Source organism: Onychostoma macrolepis, chromosome 23 (genome assembly GCF_012432095.1).
Source record: "Onychostoma macrolepis isolate SWU-2019 chromosome 23, ASM1243209v1, whole genome shotgun sequence".
Classification (NCBI taxonomy): domain Eukaryota; kingdom Metazoa; phylum Chordata; class Actinopteri; order Cypriniformes; family Cyprinidae; genus Onychostoma; species Onychostoma macrolepis.
In genome coordinates, this window is record NC_081177.1 from 18,588,485 (window position 1) to 18,612,941 (window position 24,457).

At 38.0% G+C, this 24,457-nt stretch overlaps 1 protein-coding gene across 1 annotated transcript; it reads right to left on the bottom strand.

The window, feature by feature from the left end:
* Nucleotides 1-3,096: 3,096 nt before the first annotated feature.
* On the bottom strand, nucleotides 3,097-22,046 carry myh7bb (myosin, heavy chain 7B, cardiac muscle, beta b). The gene is given in 43 exon segments (XM_058763576.1): nucleotides 3,097-3,591; nucleotides 3,972-4,109; nucleotides 4,286-4,381; nucleotides 4,461-4,565; nucleotides 4,662-4,832; nucleotides 4,957-5,082; nucleotides 5,280-5,483; nucleotides 6,095-6,114; nucleotides 6,117-6,286; nucleotides 6,367-6,482; nucleotides 6,583-6,707; nucleotides 6,842-7,007; nucleotides 7,100-7,283; nucleotides 7,386-7,582; nucleotides 8,014-8,132; nucleotides 8,562-8,688; nucleotides 10,321-10,710; nucleotides 10,794-10,884; nucleotides 10,994-11,139; nucleotides 11,296-11,472; nucleotides 11,564-11,806; nucleotides 11,946-12,201; nucleotides 14,653-14,789; nucleotides 14,891-15,014; nucleotides 15,689-15,806; nucleotides 15,920-16,007; nucleotides 16,315-16,385; nucleotides 16,474-16,606; nucleotides 16,890-17,069; nucleotides 17,165-17,335; nucleotides 18,092-18,241; nucleotides 18,332-18,450; nucleotides 18,535-18,673; nucleotides 18,779-18,882; nucleotides 19,025-19,123; nucleotides 19,208-19,271; nucleotides 19,359-19,451; nucleotides 19,891-19,987; nucleotides 20,194-20,221; nucleotides 20,393-20,549; nucleotides 20,710-20,853; nucleotides 21,304-21,407; nucleotides 21,804-22,046. Coding segments are annotated over 43 exon segments (5,799 nt in total). The 5' UTR covers nucleotides 21,904-22,046; the 3' UTR covers nucleotides 3,097-3,579.
* Between the last annotated feature and the right edge of the window lie 2,411 nt (nucleotides 22,047-24,457).

The window sequence follows — 24,457 nt, forward strand, 5'->3', positions numbered from 1 at the left end:
TGCTCTTCTTTTGGGCCACTATTGCTCCTTCAAAATGTTAACCTTCCTCCTACCGTTCAGTTCCTTCTCCATCCAAATGCAGCCATGTGACCTCTGCTCTTCCACTTTTTTACAAACCACCAAAAAACACCAAATATCTGATTTAGATGAGCTGAATATGTATAAAACATGTGTAATTGATAACTTTTTAAAGATGTGCCCCTCCAAAACAAGTCATGACATGATACATTGACAACTCATGAATTCATGTTAAATTATAAGTAATTAATGATGAGTTAATAATATTGTGCCCCCCCAAGTAAAGTCATGACATTATGATACATTAACAAGGCATGAATTAATGTTAAGTTAATGATGAGTTAGTAATATTGAAATGATAACATTTCGTTTTATTGTGTGATTTCTGCTTGTTTCCAATAATAGGAAGTTAAACAAGACTTAACTTTAAACCTTAAAATAAATAACATTTTAAATGGTTTAACCTTTACTTGTCATGAAATGTTTACTTTGTTTGCCATGGGCCACAAAAGGCGTAATCTCCGACATGCTGTGACTGACAATAGAACTATAAAAAAAAACACCAAAACCGCAACATAATTACGAAATGAAACAATTTTATTCGTGCGCTGTAATCCAGATCTTCAGAATCCATACGACTGCGAGGAACAGACCCAAATCCAAGCCTTTATTCGACGATCTTCATCTCCATCCCGAGCAGCGAGTCCAGCGACCGTAAACAGCAAAGGCGGCGCTGACTGACGCGTTCGTTACAAATTCAAATGTTGCAGCTTCAAACTACAGGTTTTACGGCAGGATAATCGAACGCTCATTGGCTCTCGCCTGCATTCGTCACAGATCGCGACATGCCGTGTTTCTGGTGAGGTGTGTATTTGAATGATGCTAGCAGCAGCAGGCGCACGCCTTCACGAGTTCACTGAGAGGGAGAGGATCAGGAAAATAATCTGGATAATATTTTCAGCGATTAACAACATAAATTCTGCTCAAATGAAGATATCAATCTTTCATTTGAAAGCCATGTTTCTAGCATCTGTAAAACTGCGTTTTTCCATCTCAAAACTAAATTGCGACCTATGCTCTCAACATCAAATGCAGAAATGCTAATTCATGCGTTTATGACCTCAAGGTTAGACTATTGTAAATAAATGATTGTAATTGCATTTATCTGTCTGTCATGTTTTTCTTCTACTGTACAGAAATAGCTATGTTTAGGTGTAGATGTAGGAGTGGGATTAGCGATTATAAAAACTTTTAATGCTATATTGTTACTAAAATGGTTATTTTCTTGCATGTTTATAAAATGTTTAGGTTTGGAGGTAGGTTTAAGAGTTCTAAAAGTCTAAATCACTTATTGATAAAATGATAAAAATGCATTGATAAGAATATCTTAATGAAATAAAAACAATATTACTAACTCATCATTAATTTAACATTAATTCATGACTTGTTAATGTATCATAATGTCATGACTTTACTTGGGGGGGCACAATATTATTAACTCATCATTAATTACTTATAATTTAACATGAATTCATGAGTTGTCAATGTATCATGTCATGACTTGTCTTGAGGGCACATCTTTAAAAAGTTATCAATTACACATGTTTTATACATATTCAGCTCATCTAAATCAGATATTTGGTGTTTTTTGGTGGTTTGTAAAAAAGTGGAAGAGCAGAGGTCACGTGGCTGCATTTGGATGGAGAAGGAACTGAACGGTAGGAGGAAGGTTAACATTTTGAAGGGGCAATAGTGGCCCAAAAGAAGAGCAAGAACACAAGACAAACGTCTGATTTCAGTGCATTATTATGATATAAAGACAGTAAACCAATCCATAACATAACCATCATCTCTATGCTAACACTGATTTTAATTTGGAAAATCGCATCTGCTTAATGAATACATTATTGTAGGAGGGCAGCAGTGGAATCACTCAAAACAGGATGAGAAGAAGTTGTTTTTAATTATGAATGCATCATTGTGCGTTGGATGAGTTAGGTTAAACGTAAATATTGCAAGAAATCCACTGTCATTCACTGATGTTTGTGACATAGCTGCAGGTGGAAAATTTATAAACAATTTTGCAGTGTGCCATTTTCATGAATCTTTCTTCTAGAGCATGTTTGATTTAGTTTACCCCAAAGTGTTAATTAATACATTAACTAACATGCAGGAACTAACATGTAATTAAGGTGGTGTTATTCATGCGGTAATTCATATGACTCATGTCGTAGTTAAGTTAGTTCTTCATTAGTTCTTGATTAATACATGTCTTAACTCTTCATTAGTTCATAGTCAAGTAATTATTAATTAAGGTATTAGTACATGATAATTCATGTACTCTTATTGTAAAGTGTTACCCATAAACCCATATAGGAAATAAAAGAGTTATCGAATAAGCATGTTCTAAACTCCTGAAACATTGGTGTTTCATATTTTAGAGCAGTCAATTTATGAAAGAAATCAATTAAAAATGTATGTGGGAGTGTGTGTGAAAGAAATCAGATGTAATCCTTAACATTTTCATAAGTGACTGTAAGTTAATTACAAATCTTTTCTCAGTAACTGTAACTGACTACAATTACTTTTATTTTGTAATTAAATTCCGTAATTCCGTTACATGTAACTAGTTACTCCCCAACACTGGATGTCACATGGGCTATTTTAACGATGTCCTTACTACCTTTCTGGGCCTTGAACATTGTAGTTGCGTTGCTGTCTATGCAGGGTCAGAAGCTCTCAGATTTCATCAAAAATATCTTAATTTGTGTTCTGAAGATGAAAGAAGGTTTTGCGGGTTTGTATTGTCTCTAATTGGTCTTTTGTCAGATTCCTGCTGATTACAACAGTGTGTAAGCTGGTAAAGGAGAGACCAGCTAAACCTTAGTAAGATTACCTTTTTTGTAGCAGCCAGATAATAGTACATTTTAAATAATTTACATTTACTTAATTTAAAATCATCATAATCAAAAATGTTAAATAAAAGCGATCAATTTAACCCACTTTGTTTAAAACTAGAAGCGCTGGTTTGGTACATTATTTGGTGACAGGTTGTGCTGGACCAGAAAAACAAGAACACATTCTTAGCATTTTTATTCCAAATTAATTTCTGTGCAACCTGACATGATCAAGCAAACATTTCCATTTAGGGGCTGTTTATTTATCATGTCAAAATAGCTTTTAAACTCAGTCCAGTTTCAAATCAGCTGTTACAGGTACGAGAGGCTGTTTCCCGTGCTGCTCTTCAGCTGTACTGTAATGACACTGTGATTTTCCAAAACATTGCAAATTATGAGCTCTGCAGTTTGAGACCTTTCCAAGAAGGACATATGAACAAACACATAAAAAACTTTTCAAGACTACTGTTTGACATCTGAAAATAAACATTTTATCTTTGAAGGCTTCAGTCACAACAAAAATCAGTTTGCGTTGACCTTCAGTAAGCATTAAACATTTCCAAAACCTTTGTGCCTTGTAGCATTTTACAAAGACCAAAAAAAAAGGAAAGGTACTTGTCACATGATACATGACTCTTAAAAGTCATCTGGCTTAAGTCAGTCTTCACTCCACGATCTGTGAACAAAAATTATGTTTCTTATGACTCTTTTATTTTTTATTTCAATTTATTCACACTTAAAGGGTGAGTTCCTCCAAGAATGAAAACTCTGTCATTTTTATTTTCATTGTTCCAAACCTGTATGACTTTTTCCTGTGGATCAGAAAAGAGCATATTTTGAAATGTCTTTGTGTTTTCTCTCTCTCTCTCAACACAATGAAAATGGGTCAATGGGTTCCAGTGTTGCTTTGGACCCCTTTGAAATTCATTGTATGGATGAAAAACAAAATATCATCTTTTGTGTTCCACAGAAGAAAGAGGGCGAGTAAATGATGACAGAAATCTCATTTTTGGGTGATCGATCACCTGATCTGAGATCAGTTTTAGTGTGTGTTACCTTGACGACATGAGTCTCTCGGGTGCGCACACGCAGCTTGTTGACCTGCGATTCAGCTATATCTGCCCTCTCCTCGGCTTCATCCAGCTCGTGCTGGATCTTCTTGAACCGAGACATATTGCAGTTGGCCTGCTCCTCCTGCCATACAACAGTAAAATACAGAGCTCTGAAATCTGTGCGACTTAGAACGGACAACGCCATACTGTTTAACAGGTCACATTATATCTTTTTTTTCAAACACCATTTTGGCCCAATTATATACAAAAAGAATGAATTTACAAAGTTGATAACGTAAATGAACAGGAGATACGTACTGCATCCTCGGCTTGTCTCTTAAAACCCTTTACTTTTGCCTGTAGTTTGTCAATCAGGTCTTGCATCCTCAGGAGAGTTTTCCTGTCCTCCTCTGTCTACAGACAGAACAGCCTTTTAAACGCGCTGAAGATGACAGTTTTTCCTGTTGTTTCACATGTGTCCTGTGAGTAATACCTGGTGAGTGAGCTCTTTAATCCTCCTCTCATATTTTCGTATTCCTTTTTGAAATTCTCCGCTCTTCTTCTGCTCGCACTCCAGCTCTCCCTCTAGCTCTCGCACCTGAGGATTGAAATGTTCCCACAGATGCAGGTTAATCCATAAAGTATGTTATATACATGTCTCGACCAAAGCTAAAATAGACATTTTTCTGCTTACCCGAATTTCCAGTTTCTGAATCTGTTTCTTTCCCCCCTTCAGTGCAGTCTGCTCAGCCTCATCCAGACGTATCTGCAGGTCTTTGATGGTCTGCTCCATGTTCCTCTTCATCCTCTCCAGGTGGCTGCTGGTGTCCTGCTCCTTCTTTAGTTCCTCTGCCATCATGGCTGCCTAATGAGGGATAAATTCAGTTAAAAGCTATAATACCAAACAGTAAAAATACTTCTGGAACCAATGCAGCTGAAAAAGTGGGCAGGCACTAATGCACACTATTGTTGTTCCAGTAGGAACTCACATCAGTTATGGCCTTCTTCGCCTTTTCTTCAGCATTGTGGCACTCCTGCAGAGCATCATCCACCTCGCCGGAGAGTGAGGACAGATCACTCTCTAACTTCTTCTTGTGGTTCAACACTACCGTGTTCTGTAGAGATCAATGGATTGACAGGTGAGATTGTGATGTTTAATTATTGCTGTTTAATGATTCATGATAGTCATCACTGATTAGCTACTACTAAATATAATATAGAAACTTAATTTTTTTGTAAAGCTGCTTTGCAACGTTTTGTATCGTGAAAAGCACTATTCAAATAAACGTGAATTGAATTGATTGAGTCTTACCTGAGCGTGCAGAAGATTGACTCTCTCAGTGGACTCCAGAAGCTCGTGCTCAGCGACTTTACACATACGGTCTGTTTGCTCCACAACTCCACGCAGTTCCTCCAACTCTGCAGTTAGCAGGGTGTTTCTTCTTTCTGTGACCGTCACGTGCTCCTTCAGGTCCTCACACTGATGTATAGACTCATCTAACTCTAACTGCAGGTCCTGAGAAGAAAAACCAATTGCAGCTGATAAAAGATCACTAACATGCTAAATTGAAATGATTATTTCTATAACGATTTCATTGTGTGTAATACAAATCAGTAGGCATGCTTTGAAATTAAAATACTGGTAGATACAGATAAGCTGGTAATTATTTTCATGTTAAGTCTAATGTTAAACTGTATATGATTTTGTCTAAATAATTAAAAATTAAACTGAAAAAAATTAAAATCAGTTATTTTAAATGCTACAAGTGAATTTAGGCATCACAACATTATTATGTACATTATGAAAATGGACATTCATTTTGAGATCTGAAAAAGATTAAATTTTAAGTGTTATTAAATTATTCATGTTTTATTAATGATGAACTTTAAATCAATATTAGATGACAGCAAAAGTAATCTAAATGTAAAATTAGAGGAAATGAGCATGGACAATTAAATATTCAATATCAATGGATAACGATAATTTAAAAAACATTCTTTAATCACTACATTATGCATCCCCAAAGATTATTTCCAGTTCCAGTTGTTTAAGATTATTCCATTCTTCCATATAGTTGATTATCTTTTTGAACCTGCATATTGATTCAACCAGTCCTTCTGTCTCACCTTGATTTGAAGCTGTAGTTGCGCACCATTTTCTGAGACTCCACAGCTTGTCTGTTTGCATGGTTCAGATGGATCTCCATCTCATTCATATCTCCCTCCATCTTTTTCTTAACCCTGACTGCCTCATTACGTGCTCTGATCTCTGCATCCAGCGCGGTCTGCATGGTGTCCAGAGTTCGCTGATGGTTTCGACTGCATTGATAAATAGTTTAATGTGATTTTAATTATATGCTGGAATTTTAATAGTATGTTTTCTTGTCTTTCTCCCTTACCGGAGATTGTCAATCTCTTCATCTTTCTCTGCAAGTTTCTTTTCAATTTCAGTTCTGGTCTGGCTGAGCTCCAGCTGGATGCGTATTGTCTTACTCTCCTCATGCTCCAGAGTGCCCTGAGTCACACAGAGTTATCACATTAGCTTTTTACCCAAGTATATAATTATTAATGTCTGTGGGTGAGCATTGTCTGGTATCTCAGGTAATATTAATCACCTCAGCCTCCTCCAGTGCTGCTTGAATGCCACTCTTCTCATGGTCCAGCACCTTCTTCATCTGTTCAAGCTCATGGATGGTCTTGTTGCTATGACTAATCTGATCAGTCAAGTCAGTAATTTCCTCTGTAAAACAAACAAATTGGTTGGGCTCATTTTGAAAATCATTCTGAACCAAAATCAAATCTCCCTTCCTTATTATAAATGTATGCAATTTCACAGATACACCCTGTCCTGAAGTCTATGTACAATATTTGTACCCTGCAGGTTCTTGTTCTCCCTTTTGATTGTCTCCAGCTGGTCTAGGGCTTCTTCATAGGAGTTTTTGAGCTTGAAGAGCTCTGTGCTGAGACTACGGGACTCTTTCTGAGAGCTTTCCAGCTCTGCCTGTGTCTCCTCAAACTTCTGCCTCCATTCACACAGGACCTGCACATAGTAATAAGAATACGTGTTAGCAGAAAATAAATATGAACAATGCCTGGTTAAATCAAATATTTAAATAATTTCAGAAGATTGACCTTATCAAAATTGCGTTGCTTTTTGTCCAGTGCAACAGCCACAGCATTAGAACGTTCCAAATTAACCATCAAGTCCTCAATCTCAGTCTGCAGACGGTGCTTGGTCTTCTCCAGTGAGGCACATTTGGCATTGGAGGCTTCCACTGCCTCCTCAGAACTTTGGAGCCGAGCAACCAGCTTCTTCCTGAAGGAAGATAAATCAGTTTTATTAAATAAAGCAGCAATTCTGTTTGATCTATGAACAAGACACAATGTTACACCGACTGACAACAGAGTGATCTCTTACTTGGCATCCTCTAGTTCATCAGTCCTCTGAATGGCATCAGTCTCATATTTTGTCCTCCACTGTGCGATCTCGGCGTTGGCTTTAGATAGAGCACGCTGCAACTCGGATTTGGCCTCCTGCTCCTCCTCAAACTGCTCTCTCAAAAGCTCACAATCATGCCTGGATGACTGTACCGCATGAGCTAAACTGTTCTTTGCCTGGTACGTAAACACAAACCCAGTATGATATTAAATATGACGCACTTGAGATGAATATACTGAATATATAAACACTATTGTTCAAAAGCTTGGGGTCAATAAATTGTTTTAATTTTCTTATGCTCAATAAAGCTGCATTTATTTGATCAAAGATACGGTAAAACAGTAATATTTTGAAATAGTATTACAATTTAAAATAACAGTTTTCTATTTAAATATACAGTATTTTAAAATGTAATTTATTCCTTTAATTTTCAGCATCCATAATTCCAGTCATGATGCTTCAGAAATCATTCTCTTTGTGCTGATTTTGGTTCTCAAGAAACATTGTTAAAATCTTTATAAAAGTCAATTTGTGGTTTGAAATTTTAACTGATTGATCCTAAGAGATATGGCACAAGCGCATCCAATGTAGTAAAATTCTGGCTCACTTTGCATTCCTCTTCTAGCTGTTTCTTCAGCTCTTCCATGCTCTGGCTGAGAGCACTCTTTGTCCGCTGCAGTTGCATAACCAGAACCTCTCTCTCTTCCAGTCTGCGACTGACCTCGGCTGTTAACGGTAAGACCAAAAAGAGAAAGCAAAGCCTTTACCAAGTGCCAGTGGCCTTTTTCTTACATCATTTGAGCTCTGTTTTGCCACTTGTTTCTAAGACAAATGTAAATCTGAATTTCTATTGGAGACTTCCTTCCTGCCTGCACCTCACCAACTAATACTAATACTAACCCTTACCTATTATGTCTATCTATTATTTAAAAAAAAAAAAAAAAAAACTAGCTATGTCTACTGTGCTGGACTAACTGAGACTTGTCATGGCACTTGTATACTGCTGCACTCTCGATGGTCTGACTGCTTCTATTGTTCTCATTTGTACGTCGCTTTGGATAAAAGCGTCTGCTAAATGATTAAATGTAAATGTAAATGTAAATGTAAATTTCTAGCTCCTGATCTTTATTCTGTGTCATAGTGCAGGACACTGACCACTCTCTGTTTGGGCCCGTGCTTTTTGAGAGGTGACATCCATTAGCTGCCTCTGGAGTTCCTCCACCTTGGTTTTAGACTCATTCAGCTGGTCTTCATACATCCTGCACATTTTCTCTGTTGTGGCCTGCAAACAACAGTCTTTCTGTTAACTCTCTCATTTGGCATATACAGTGCCGTGAAAAGGTTTTTGCCCCCTCCCTGTTTTTTTTATTTTTTGCATATTTGTCACACTTAAAAGATTCAAATTTTAATATTACACAAAGATAACCTGAGTAAATTCTAAATGCAGTTTTGAAATAATGAATTCATTTATTACGGGAAAAAAGCTGTCCAAACCTGCCTGGCACTACGTGAAAAAGTAATTGCCCCCTAAATCTAATAACTGCTTGTGCCACCCTTTGCAGCAACAACTGCAGTCAAGCGTTTGCAAAAAACTGGCAATGAGTCTTTCACATCGCTGTGGATGAATTTTGGCCAACTTTTCTTTGCAAAATTGTTTTAATTCAGCCACATTGGAGGGTTTTCGAGCATGAATGGACTGTTTAAGGTCATGCCACAGCATCTCAATCGGACTTAAGTCCAGACTTTGACTTGATCACTCCAAAACCTTAATTTTGTTTTTCTTGAACCATTCAGATGTGGACTTGCTGGTGTGTTTGGGATCATTGTCCTGCAAGTCGTCCAGGTCCTGAAGCTGCAAAGCAGCCCCAGACCATCACACTACCACCACCACGTTTGACTGTTGGTATGATGTTCTTTTTATGAAATGCTGTGTTGGTTTTGCGTCAGATGTAACGAGACACACACCTTCCAAAAAGTTCAACTTTTGTCTCATCAGTCCACAGAATATTTGCCCAAAAGTCTTGGGGATAATCAAGATATTTTTTGGCAAATGTGAGACAAGCCTTTGTATTCTTTTTGGTCAGCAGCGGCTTTTGCCTTGGAACTCTCCCATGGATGCTGTTTTTGCCCAGTCTCTTTCTTATTGTTGAATCATGAACACTGACCTTAATTGAGGCAAGTGAGGCCTGCAGTTCTTTAGATGTTGTTCTGGGTTCTTTTATGACCTCCTGGATGAGTCGTCATTGCGCTCTTGGAGTAATTTTGGATAATAACTCTGACCGTGGTTTGCTGCAGTCCCAAAGCCTTAGAAATGGCTTTATAACCCTTTCCAGACTGATACATGTCAACTATTTTGTTTCTCATCTGTTCTTGAATTTCTTTAGATCGCAGCATAATGTGTTGCTCTTTAAGCATGCTTCACTTTGTCAGACAGGTTCTATTTAAGTGATTTTTTGATTCAACAGGTCTGGCAGTAATCAGGCCTGGGTTTGGCTAGTGAAATTTAACTCCGCTTTCTAAAATAATGTGGTTAATCGCAGTTCTTTCATGATTTAACAGGAGGGGGCAATTCATTTTTCACATAGGGCCAGGTAGGTTTGCACAGCTTTTTTCCCTTAATAAATGAAATCATCATTTAAAAACTGCATTTTGTATTTACTTGCATTATCTTTGTGTAATATTAAAATTTGTGTGATGATCTGAATCTCTTAAGTGTGACAAATATGCAAAAAAATATTTAAAAAAACAGGAAGGGGGCAAATACCTTTTCACAGCACTGTAACAACTGTTAATAAAGTATTTTTCAACCCTGTTCATGTTTACTCTATATGTTTTAACCATGAGCTCCGTGGATGATGATACAATGGCATTAGGAGTCTCAGAAACCATGTTAAGCACATTGAGAATGACTTACTTTGGCTCTGGAGAGATGTTCAAGGTTAGATGCTAGATCTTCAGACTCCATTCTGATTTCTGTCTTTTCCTTCTCCAGTTTCTGTTTGACCCTCTGCAGGTTGTCCAGTTGCTCCCCCAACTCAGCCACAGTGTCTGAATGCTTTCTCCTCAACATGGCCATAGTAGTTTCATGATGCAGTGAGGCTTCTTCCAGATCTCTCCGCATTTTTAAGAAGTCAGACTCCCGCTTCTTGTTCATCTCGATCTGGGCAGCGGTAGCACCTCCTGCTTCCTCCAGACGTTCACTTAACTCTTCCAGTTCCCTTGATACATCAGTACGCTGCTTGTCCGACTTAGATCGAGCTGCTCTTTCAGCCTCAAGTTCCTCCTCAAGCTCTTCTATACGTGTCTGTAAAGAGTTTACCATAATACTGTTATAGTAATAACTCATTATGCAAATGCAGAATTTTCGGTCATTAGCCAAATAATTACCTGTAATTCTTTAATTTTTTTCTGCAGTTGCAGAACCAAGGCTTGCTCCTCTTCAATCTTTGCACCCATGTGAACCATTTCAAGGTCTTTCCTTCAGAAAAGACCATATACAGATTTCATTAGAGCTCAATTGATCATACAGCATAGCACAGTGCTTCCATTTGCAACATTAAAACTGCATAATGTCTGTAAAATCTCACTTCTTCAGTCTTTCCTCTAGCTGCTGTTTGTTGTTCTCTAAATCCATGGATGACTCAATGGAAATCTTTAGATCTCCCTCAAGCTTCCGCTTCACTCGCTCCAGATCCATACGCACTTTCTTCTCTTGCCCCAAAGATCCCTCTAACTGTTGCAGTTAGGAATAATAATAAACATTGAGTTGTGTAGGCTAATAAGCATTTTATTTCCAATTGTAAATCTGTGCTGTGATTAAGGAGTTACAGATTGTTACAGACTCTTAAATTTGTCTCGTAGGGTTTAACTGAGTCCACTTCATACTCACATCATCCACCTGCTGCTCAAGTTTGATCTTGGCCTTGGACAGCATGTTCACTTTGTTTTCCTCATTCTGCAGGTCTTCCAGAGCCTGCTGATGAGCATCCTGCAGGGCTTTCTTCTCTTTTGTCAGCCTGAGGATGGATTCATCCAATGTAGCCATTTCCTCCAACAAGTTTTTCACCTGAGATAAGTAAAAAGAAGGTTCTTGCTGATCAGTTCATTAGAGCATCAAATGTAGACAACATTTTCCCATCCATGAACATGTCTGTTACCTTGTTCTCAATGGCATGTTTTTCCTTCTCCACCTTGGCCAAAGTAATCTCTAGGTCATCCAGGTCTTTCTTCAGTTCAATACACTCATCCTCAAGTTTGCGTTTCTTGACCAAGATGGTGGCATTAACCTCCTCTTCATCTTCAAGCCTCTCCATCAGCTCCTTAATTTTCCCCTCCATCTGGATCTTAGCCTTGATTAGCAGGTTACAGCGGTCCTCAGCATCAGCCAGGTTATCCTGCTCCTGGGGTTAGAATGCATTTGACTCAATGTATGATGCATCAAGATGTGATCATGAAGCCATCAAGAAATCACCATGTTAGTAACTATGTGATTCCAATTCGTAACTTGTTTTATTGGTATGAATACACTCTGACACTAACCGCTTGAAGCTGTAAACAGAGGTCATTTTTCTCTTGCACCAAAGAGATCTGTTTCTCCTCAAACTCCTTCCTCTTCACCTCAGACCTCTTGAGAGCCTCTTTTAGCTTCTGGAACTCCTCCTTCAGTGTAGCCAGCTCCTTCTCTGTTGCTGCACTTCTCAGCAGGGGTTTGATCTTGAAGAACAGACACATCCACGGCCAGTTCTTGACGGCGTAAAAAGCACGGATGTTCCACTGAATGACCATTAGAGCTTCCCTGAGTGAAGATAATGAGATGGTGGATTAATTACATGATGTACAGTATCTCACAAAAGTGAGTACACCCCTCATATTTCAGCAACCATTTTAGTATATCTTCTCAAGGGACAATACTATAGAAATGAAAATTGGATATATTTTAGAGTATTCAATGTGCAGCTTGTATAGCAGTATACATTTACTGTCCTTTGAAAATAACTCAACATACAGCCATTATTGTCAAAATAGCTGGCAACAAAAGTGAGTACACCCTAATTGATAAGTGCTATACGTCATTTAACCATGCAAAGCCACATGTCCTATTTATCATGTTTATGTTTTTGTCTGCTTGACAGGACTATACAAATGTGTGTATCTTGTATTAGAGCAGTTAAAATTTGGTGCTTTGAGTACAATTCTCTCATACTGGCCACTGGATGTTCAACATGGCACCTCATGGCAAAGAACTCTCTGAGGATTTGAGAATTAGAATTGTTGCTCTCCACAAAGATGTCCGAGGCTATAAGAAGATAAGTAACACCCTGAAACTGAGTTACAGTACAGTGGCCAGTGTCGTACAGAGGTTTTCTAAGACAGTTTCCACTTGGAACAGACCTCACAGGGGTCAATCAAAGAAGTTATGTCCTCGTGCTGTGCTTCAGGTGCATAAGATGGCTTCAAAAAACAGACGCATGAGTGCTGCCAGCATTGCTTTTGAGGAGTTGAAGAGGATGCCAGCAACAACCTGTGCAGCTCTGGTGAATTCCATGCCCAGGAGGATTAAGACAGTGCTAGATAACAATGATGCCCACACAGTTTTGACATGTTCACCTAGGGTGTACCCATTTTTGTTGCCAGTTATTTAGACAATAATGGCTGTATGTTGAGTTATTTTTAGAGGACAGTAAATTTATACTGCTATACTAGCTGCACATTGACTACTCTAAAATATATCCAAGTTTAATTTCTATAATATTGTCCCTTGAGAAGATATACTAAAATGTTTGCTGAAATGTGAGGGGTGTACTCACTTTTGTGAGATACTGTATATGGCTGTTGGTTTAAAAACCAACCATGAAAATGTTAAATGACTCTTAAAAATGTCTTGTGGAGTAACCACTTCATAATATAATAACATTTTCCTTACATCTAAGTGCATGTGAGTATATCTTAATCATTGTTCTCTAAAAAAGTTTAAAAAATATTTTTTTTATTTATTTTTTTTATAAAATTTATATATTTTAATTAATTAACTTACTTTTAACCTTTTTTCTCTGTGCATGTTGATCGCACTACAAACCTTTCTTCAAAAAGAATCTCATCATTTTAAAATGAGGTTTTTTTTCTTCATTTTGTTTTCCTTCTGATATCAGGACAGTTGTAACACTCAACTTAAATTTCGACTTATCAAATATCAAAATGCATTTTATTTCTTCTAATTTGCATCATAGCAGTGTATTCAAGTCACTGTGTGAGTGAATTGCATTTCAAACATATTTTTAAATGAATAGGTCTAGAACAAAATGCGAGTCATGTCATTGAGTTGTCTTGGAAGTATTACATAAAACATCAGATGAATAAATTGCAAAATTTCAACAAAAGATATTATTGTTAGCCTAATTGAGCAGTATCAAGATGAAGCCTTTTACGTCTTCTCAAAACTCTTTCAAACTTTGCTCATTTGTCCAAGAATAAAAGAAGCCCCATGCATTTTGTAGCCTGCACCTCACACTCCCTGCCCTTGTTGTTCTAAATTAGCTCAGTATGTCTAGCACCAAATAGGGCCAGGCTGCCACACGCCATTGTTTCGAGTGTTCTATATCAGTAATCCCACTGTGATACTGAACATGCCTAAAGAGTAAATCAATTCCGCATTGCTGAAGCGGCGACACAATCAGGGACAGTCAAAGGTCAGGCAGAGGTTGTTGATTATCTAAAGCTGAACCCATTTGAAGAAACAAGAGGACTTAATCCCCTGTCACCTGGGATGGCATTTCAGCAATTTTCAGCCTGCTCCCAGCCATATCTATTCTGGACAAAAGAGGGTTATTTATAATAAAGATGGGAGGGGGGACTCTGGTAAAGAACCGTCAACAACTGGTATGTGCGCTGTTTGCAGGATATATGACCCACCTCCACACCTGCTTTTGTAAATGCCATTTGGGGTGGAGGGGGGTTTAACCGGCTTTTTCTGTAGCGACCGGACACACACGTACAAAACATACAGACACACGCCGGACACACGCCACAGCATAGTCCGCATGCACTTTGGACATTCCTCCCATAGGTTTGCAGGCTCACAGGCCTGTGCACACTCTCAACAGTTTATCACGGTGTTCACAACGGGCTCAAGTAAGCGAGATCTGCAATCTGACACTTTCTTTAGTTAGTGAGTAATAGCAACTATTTGCATTCAGTTATTTAGACACTTTGACTATTGTCATGATTTGGACATCTAAACAGCACATACTTCTCTTTCATCATCCTCCTGCGTTCCATCTGCATGAGTTTGCCCCGGCAGAAGGCCTGCAGCAAGGTGAGGATCTCAGACAGACGTTCATCCCTCATGTCCTCCAGCAGGCCAAGAAGTCCCGCCTTAAAGAAAACCTGAAGGAGCACAGATTCACAGGTCAGTGTAGCCTAGGATGAGTTTCGAGGGACTGAAAATATTAAGTAGGAAGAGAGCGAGAGAGAACAAATTCATCAACCTTGCTGTGGCCAAACTTGTACTGCGTGTGGTCGATATCCAGAGACCCAAGCAACTTTTCTACAGCTTTCCTGCTGTCCACATATGTGTCCTCTGGGATGGCCAAAGGGTTCAGGATACGGTAGCTGGTAAATCATGAAGGTTTAATGTCATCTTTATTCATCTTCACATTAGGGTTATGGTGTCATTCAGAATTGACTTTTAAATTGCTACTTTTTCATTAAGCTAGTAAACAAGATACAGAACTGCAAGTTGAATTTGAATAGTAGTAGAATCAAAGACTATAGATACAGTATACAAAGACAGTTCACTCCTATTACTTATGAATGGGAGAAACTGCAATGCACAGTATGGTGGAATAGTTCTGCCTTCTGAATAAAACAACATTGCGTCACTGCAGCGGCTGTTTGAAGCTCTGGTTCTCATAGAAACCAGAGACTCATGTTTATGACTGCACATGCGCATTAGCTAGTCTAGACGGGAAAAATAAGCTTTTTTAACACTGTTTGAGCATAAGGAACAACATTTATGGGGTAGTTCATTTCAGATTTTGTTGCTGATTTGAAATAAGTAATGAAATTGTGAGTTAAGCAAGCAGTTTTTGAGATTTCAGGATTACCCCATTCATTTAGATAGAACTTGGTCTTGGATGCCCAAAATAGCTGCCTGGAGGTGTTGCAAAAATTGCTGCTGAGTGGACAGACTTTCCTTGAAAGGGACTTGGGTAGCACTCAAATTGAAAATCCAGTTCCATGTGTGCTGATGAAATTGCAAATGTGACCCATGAAGAAAAACTAACCGCTGTTTGAACTCTGCATAGAGAATGCGGTTGGGAAATCCCTTCCTGCAAATGCGGATCCCCTCCAGGACTCCATTGCAGCGAAGCTGGTGCAGAACCAGAAATGGCTCCATCATCCCTATCAGATACAAGAACAAAAACTGAAGACTGACGATGTGTTTACGATCGGTTTATGGAGATCTTGTTGTACAACAACTGGTTTTATCCTCTGCATTGTGAATTTTTTTGTACCTGGGTTCTTTGTCTCATTGGGGATAATGCATCTTACAAAATGAGGCTGAGTGCTTCTCAAATTAGCCATCAACTTGTTTAGATTCTCCTAGAGCGATAGAGAAGGAAAGATCATTCAACACGCAGTCCATAATACAACATGTTCAGTTTACTGTTTCTACACTAGTGATGTTAACTACTGGGTCAGATCTTACCTGCATCTTTCAATCTGTGGCTGGTGAAAGCTGAGCCAGCACAGACTTAAAGTGATGTTCATGGGTCAGATTACCTAAACATCACTGCAAGTCTTAACTGGCTCACTCTCCAAGACATTTCCAATATCTATATAATTTTAACTGATATTCAATGAAGTGAAAAGTGGCTTTTCTGGTGCATTTAGACATCATTTGACCCACCTTATGCAGCTGGGACACTGTTTGAAATGATGCTCCTTTCTTCCTCTTCTCTTTGCTCCCTGGCTTTGCTTCTGTACTTGTAAGTATACATGTTAAACACCTCAGTACAATCAGGTCCATTGGAATGAACTCTTGAATATCGGTTGTAATAATATGCACCTGAATCTAAGCTGATGAAGTTCTCGAAGAGGCTTGCCATTAACTTGTTTGACGACCTTTGGAAGATTCCCACCACTGTTTCATTCAGAGGATCTCTGTTTTTGTTGAGCCATCCATTGATGTTATATGGCACCTGACAACAAACATTTGTATGTGAATTGATATTATATTTTAAGTGAATTATAGTGACCAAGGCTTGAGTTATCACCATTGTGTCATTGAGCAAGACACTTAACCTCAGCATGGTCCAGACTATCCGTTACTTAAATGGTGCCATTCTATGGCGGCAATACATACTGTAAATTGCTTAACAAATTCCACTGGCTCCAGTTAAGTGGCTTATAAAGACTCTATTGTATGCTATGGTAAAAACAGCCTTTAAATATGCGTGTAAATATGAAGTTATTTCCACTCACCACTCCGGCATAGTGCACCAGCTCAAAGTGAGTCTCATATTTGCGTTTTTTGTCTGGCCTTGGTTTCAGGAAGTTGGGAGACTTTCCAAGGTGATTATCATAGAGTTTAGCTTTGAAACTGCTCTCTGTGGCTTTAGGGAACATGCACTCCTCCTCCAGAATAGAGAGTATACCCAGCGGCTGCAAACAATGCAAGAGGGATGTAACAGCTAGAGTAGCTTAGTGTATTTATCTTACACAGACATACACATGCTTTCACACAATTCTATATTAACCTTCTCAATGAGATCAATGCAGGCCTGCAGGTCTAATCCAAAGTCTATGAAAGTCCACTCTATGCCCTCTGTCTTGTACTCCTCCTGCTCTAGGATGAACATGTGATGGTTGAAAAACTGTTGCAGTTTCTCATTAGTGAAGTTGATGCACATTTGCTCAAAGTTGTTGAACTGTTCAGGAAAAAAGAAGAGAAAGAGTTTAAGGTACAATGAGGACTGAATAATGTATAGGGTTGAGTATCAATACACATTTCCTGAAGTTCTCAATTTGATCTGACTTTGATTCATTTTGATTTCAGTTCATTTAGGTATGTATGAGTTGCAGTGAGTGTCTATTTTGCTTATATAAGAGACATTTTCTTTTAGCTATTGCTGTAATTTATACAGGAAACATTATAACTTGCTACATTGCAAAAATATTTTGGTAAATTAATAATAGGGCCCAAACTATGTACTTCAGTTGCAATAATAACTTCTTGTTGATTCAGTGACCACAAATTCAAAGAGCACATTTAATAAATGATTTGTCAGAGGGAGTTCATGAGTGTTTTTAAATGATTCATTAAAAGTTCATGAGTGTTTTGAAATGATTCATTATAAGGTCTGACTCAAACAAGTCATTTGCTTGTTAATTGGACTACATTGTTTGCAATGCATATTTTTGGTTCACTAGCAAGAACCAGTTTATAAAAGTCATTTTGTAGTGAATCACTGAAAGGTGGTGCAGAAGACATTGTCATATGGTAAAAAAAAAAAAAAAATCAATCTTGAGATTTTAAGAATCAAAATCGTGACAATCAAATGAAGTTTGGGAATGAAGATTGATGGGAAAATCTAGTTTTCTATCTTTGAGATCCACATGTGATGTGCAGAGAGTGGTAAGGAGTGATGCAAAGCAATTTGATTGACAGTAATCAACTGACTTACTTCAAAGATCTCAAAGCCTGCTATGTCCAGAACTCCTATGAAGAACTGACGAGGGATGGCTGTGTACAGGGTTTTATTGATTCTGCTCACCAGCCATTTAAACATGCGGTCATATATGGCTTTGGCCAAAGCACCAACAGCATAGGTCACCTGTTATGACACAAAAGCCCAAATACTCTCACTGCATGATGAAATTATACAGCAGCGAATCCAATTAATCATTACTCTGACCAAACTGACCTGTTCAACTGTCTGTCCTTTGACAATGTACTCATTGCCCACTTTCACTCTGGGGTGAAGCAGTCCCTTTATGAGGTCAGCTGAACTGATCCCCATGAGATAGGAGGCTTTGTCCGCACCTGGGTAACAAAATTACAGCGCTTAGCCAAACCAAGACACTAAACCGAAATTACTGACATTGCTTACGACAGAATCCCTCTTACTTTCAGTGCCGTCCGCCTCGGCTTGCTCCTCTCTCTGCCGCACTTTGAACTTCATGTTACCAAAGTGCATGATAGCACCGACTATCTTGTAACAGCCATACTTCTCCTCAGGGGTGAAGCCAAGGGTGTCCATTGCATGCTAGAGAGGACAGTAAGCAAGTTTCCTTATAGGTGCGTGGTTATTCAGTGTTTAATGTGGAATAATTAGTATCTAAGAATCTCTTTACATAAAAGCAGCACTTACATCAGTCGCAAGCAGCTCGTCTCCATCATCCATGCGGTCCACAGTTGTAACGCCCTGCGAGCAGTAGTGGTAGTCATAGGGATTTGACGACACCAACAGCATGTCTGTGATGGATGATGGAAGAGGTTTGGTTTTTAAGTCACACAGCACACTGTGGAAGGTAATATTGCAGGCATGTATATTTCTATACTTGGTATAAACTTCAGTTTAAATAGTAGTCATGCTGTAGGGGATTCCTCTGAATACCTTGGAGTTCTGGTTTCCTGTGCGAGAGGATCTGGTAGTAAATGTGGTAGCTTCTCTCTCCAGCTTGCTGAAAAATCACTCTGGATTTTTCCAGAAGATCTAAACAAAAGAGAATGTAAAAACGGAACAGGGTTTGAAAACCATACATTTAATCTATATTAAGACTTTTTTAGATCAGCTTACAGATGTCAATGTCAGCAGATGCTAGTTTCCCTGTTGGACCAAAATGGATTCGTATGAATTTGCCCTGTGTTAAAGAGAGGGAAGAAAGTGAGACGGAGAACAATATTGAAAGAAAATGAGATGTTGTGCTCCTCTTATGATGTTCACTCACAAAGCGGGATGAGTTGTCATTCCTCAGGGTTTTTGCATTGCCGAACGCTTCCATAGCTGGGTTGGCCTCAATGATCTGATCCTCTAATGTACCCTATTTATGTTGAAAACAGAAAAATGTGTGAGTTTTTAATCCAGCACCAAAATTATATCTATGAGTAGGACAGAACAAACTAATGGAAATGAAAATGAAATATTATCCGTCATGATTGAGGGGAAAATAGATGAAGTCAGGGTTGTTGTTGTTTTTTTTTTTCAAAAAGACAAAGAATGAAAAAGTTTATAATGTTAAAAAAACAAGAGACAACAATGAGAGACATTGCAAAAAGGAAAAAGGGCAATGTAAAGAGTGGTATAAAAAAGGGTTTATAAAAACATACTGGAACGGGAATACAAAACTCTGAGGGTCCAAAAGGAATAGATAAACATTCAGACATTATTAAAAAATCCCCAAAAACAAGATGTAGAGGAACAAAAACAAAGGATAAGGATGGGTGATGACAAAAAGACAGAAGTGAAGTTTCTGTCCTTACTCCTTTTTTGCCCCCTGCATCGCCAAGAGCAGCTATAATGGCAAAATACTGAATTACACGTTTCGTGTTGACAGTTTTGCCAGCACCGGATTCTCCTCTAGGCATGGACAAAATTTATGTGAAATATACATGAAACAATATTAAATTCAAGAAGTGAAGATTAAAGAAGAAAAAAGAAAAATGGCAAAAACCCATTTTTTTATACCGCTTCATGATTAAATAATGAGCAAAAAGGATTTCGGGAACATTTTGACCTAATAGTTGTAGAATAGAGATGTAACGGGGTAATGTAGGGTCACTTACGTGATAAGCATTGACTGGTTTTCACGATCTGCAAGGGAAAAAACAGCTCGGATCACTTTAAAAGTACGTGTTAAAAAATAAAGACCATTAAATTGATCAGTTATGTTTTCAGTTATGTAAGTGTATTCTGAATCAAAATAAATGCAACATACAAGACATGGAAATTGAGATCAAAAGTGAAATGTGTTTCATAACATACTTTTTAGCATATCATTATAGGCATTGTCTGCTATGGCATAGATGTGAGGTGGAACATCTGTGCGACGCTTTCCCTTATATGCTGCAACCACTTCAGGAGAATAGACGGGAAGCCATTTATACGGGTTAACTGTCACACAAAACAGCCCTGAATATGTCTGCGGACAGACAAAAGCACACGCATTAAGACTGAGACAGCTCTGAAATGATCCAAAAGTCATAAAGAGCATTACAGAAACAGATGACTCTCAAGTTATTCTTTAACGTCTTTTGGTTACAGACAGCTGTTTAGCAGTAAATGATAATGTGGTGTCTCACGTAGATCATCCAGAAACTGTAGCGACGGCTGAGGTTGAAAAGAACAGAGGCCTCGTTGAGGTGCGTAAGCATGGCCATATCTTCAATCATGTCAAACTTAGGGGGATTCATCTGCTGAATGTCTTCCTCTTTCACCGTTAACATCTGTCAGTATTAGATTACAGAATTTAATCACCACCTTGTGATACGTTTTTGATTTCCATTTTAGATCAAGCGTAGTCCTGCTGAACTTATCTTTGAGTTGCTATAATAAACAGCATTGTTTTTGATGTACACTGCAATAAAAAATAATTTCTTTAATCTATATTTTCTATATTTGTTTGTCTTCATTTGTTGCATGAACAAAGATATTATTAGGTTTTTGGCTTAAAACAAGAAGTAAATATTTGCCATGAGTTAAGAAAGATTCAAGATTTTTCTCTTAAAGCAAGTCTTAGGCTATACAATTTCTTCTTCTCAAGTAAATGTATCTTGTTATAACTGATAGGCTATACTTACTGAAAACTTAGACAAACAGTGATTAAGAATATTATCTTTTTTTTTTTAATAAGCATTGTCACAGAAAAGAAAAAGGGCAATTGAAGCTACACTGACCATTCCATCTTTGGTCTCCACCATGACTTTATCTCCATCTGTATCTTTGATCTCCACCTCAATGTAGGCTTCTTTCTCATCTGGAATCCAAACACGTTTTTTCCCTGCACACAGAAGTAGGCTATGTGTTACTTCTGAAATGAACTTTCAGCTAACTAATAACATTACATAGCCTACCATGGTAAATTTCCTCTTATGCTTGCTAAATCAATTCAAAATACTACTACTACTATTATTACTACTACTACTACTACTACTGATATAATATAAATGTATTTTGCATTGCTTTATGCATTTACATGTTGGTGTTATGTCAAAATAACTAGGAATTGGCAATATTCTAGTGTTTACTTACATGCATAATACATGCTCATTTCAATGTGTATCCCATTCATTCAGAATCGGATATTATTTCAAATCAATTAAATATTTTGATAGGCTTGTGCACCAATAAAATATCTGGTTTTCAAACAGGACACAAACAGGATGTATGACAGTACCATCAAACGCATGGGACTGCGCAGCGAGTTGTTCCAGGTTGGTTTTACGCAGAAATGTGGCCGCATCTCCGAAATCCCTCGATTCCATAAAGCGGGACATGATTAACTCTTCTGGTCCCGGACCTGCGCTCAAACACCTGTAACGTCGTAGAAACTTTGTTAGAGGAAAGTTTTCTCCACTTTGTTGTGTTTGTCATAGGCATGTGCTGGAAAAAAATCTCTAATCCACAATCTTGGTAAGTATTTGTGTAAAAAAAAAAAAAAAAAATGAATTCTTCAAATCACACGTTTCGTCACATGCAAGGCACGGCGCCCTATCCAAACAGCGCTGTGGAAACACATGCATTTGAATACTAACCTCAGTAATGTCTAAACGGGTTGGCCTCGAGAGAAGTGGCCCGGTCCTCTTTTATTGTTTCCCTCAAGGTCAGTGTTGGGGAGATATGTCAGATATCCCCATGTGTCCGTGTGTGTTCAGTTGCTCATTGGCTGTGTGGTCCTGCGGTCCGGCCCTGCGCCTTCACAAAAGGCAAACAGGTTTGAGGAACTGTACTGTAAGGGGTTATTTTTAAAACGACATTGTTGTGGGTTGTGATTTATACACTGCTGTCCAGAGGTTAAATACGTGACCTCTGTATTTCTTTAAAGACTTAAGTGATGTTAAAATTGGCAAAAAGGTGATTACAATAAAATGCAAATCTATAGGGTGCGAATTGTGCTGGGCTTTGGAGGAGTCTGGCCCTAATTAAAACTTGAACCCCTGTAAGACAGTAAAAGATTGGGCGGGGAAGAGGGTTATTTTGTGCATATACAGCGACGTTTTCAGACAATATTTCTGTAACCACAAAAGTTAAATTACCGCTAAACTGACTCTGAAGAAAAGCGTTCACTTGTGGTAACGATAGTAACAGTATATATTATGTATAGTGAAGTATTTATGTAGTAGGCTATGTAGTGTATATATATAGGCTACTATGTTGTATTTGTGGTTTTATTAGCATAATAAATATGTTGTATGCATATCTAATTTATATATATTATAAATAGGGCCAATAATATGATTACTTGCTAAATGTAGCCTATACATTAACTGCATACCATAGGCTACATCATGGGCCAATTAGCTCAGGCAATTCAAAGAACTATCAAGGGATCTTTAAGAGTTGGCTTAAACTTTATGACAGGATGAAATATGGTATTTGAAAGGGATGAAATCAGTCTGTGCTTATAACTGAAGGCTTCCTTTAACTAATTTCTGAGATGAGGATTTAACTTCTTATCTTGGTGCAGTCCATTTCTGTGTGTGTATTAGAAGGGTGTCTGTCTTTGCCTTATTTGACAGACTAGTTGAAAGACGAAGAAGTGGTATGTTCAATTTAACACACAAGATATGCATGATGTTCATACTCAGTTACTGATACAATCAGATCCTCCTCAGCAAATAGGCGCCTCAGAAGCTGTCGACCTTGAGGGGTAAAGCTGAGATAAGTGTCCTCTAGCAGAATCCAGAGCCCACTATGTAGTCCGAAAATAGAAGAGAATACAACTCCTGTTCGCAATAGCCGGCATTCCGTGCAGAGATAGCCGTGCTGTCTGGCATGGGTTTGTGGTTAAAGAGGCGGTGCTCTGTTTTGTTTCCCTTAGAAATTACTGAGAGTGATCTGCCAGTGATCAAACACTGAAAGAGCGTCCACACTATGTCAACCCTATAAATACTGTCAGAGGTACACAGATGTCACTATTTAGGTTTGGTACATGTTTATACCGAGAATGTACCCCGAGTGATTTTTCATGAGTGCATTTTTAAAAATATTTATTTATTACTATTTTTAATTTATTTTTAAAATATTTTTTGTGTGTTTGTATTGATGTCAGGAATTATGTCATTAATTAGTTGAGGCAACTTTTTTTGAAAACATAATTAGCTATAACTATACCGAAGTTACTTAAGGGTAAAATATGTTTTTGGAGAAAAATAAAACTCTTCAGTGATGTAATTTATAATTTAATCAAAGCTTACACCAAAACAGTGAACAGTCAGAGTGGCAGTATTATATTAAACAGACCAATTTATATGTATCCTACTACAATCATACGTATCTATTTACATAAATAGAAAATAGTACATGGTGCAAGGAATTGAACCTGTGAATCATTTTGTAATCTATTTGTTTGGAAGAAGTAATTTATTAGAAGGAATCTGACTTTTCAATGCTACACAGGACAGACAGAACTGTTAAACATAAACTGATTCATCAAGGCTCAAAATTTTCAATGGTACATGAGACAGAGAGAACAGTTTAAGATGAACTGATTCATTAGAATGAGTCAGACGTTCTAATGCTACCTAGAACAGAGAACCGGTTAAGATGAACCAATTCACTAGAATGAATCAGACTTTCCAAAGCTAAACATCAGAGAAAGAAGACCGTTTAGGTGAACATGTTTGATTATTTCCTCAGTTCAGTGTTTACCTTATAGATAGTTTCTCTTCAACATTATACCATTTATTACAATGTCATTTGCCATAAAGAGTGGCTGACATGGCACACCTAAACAAAGCTTCCAGGAACCAGGGTTTGAAGTTCTACACATGGTGAGCAGTTGTTACAGATTATCAGTTCTCATCCAGTGGCACAAAGCTCTAACACAGA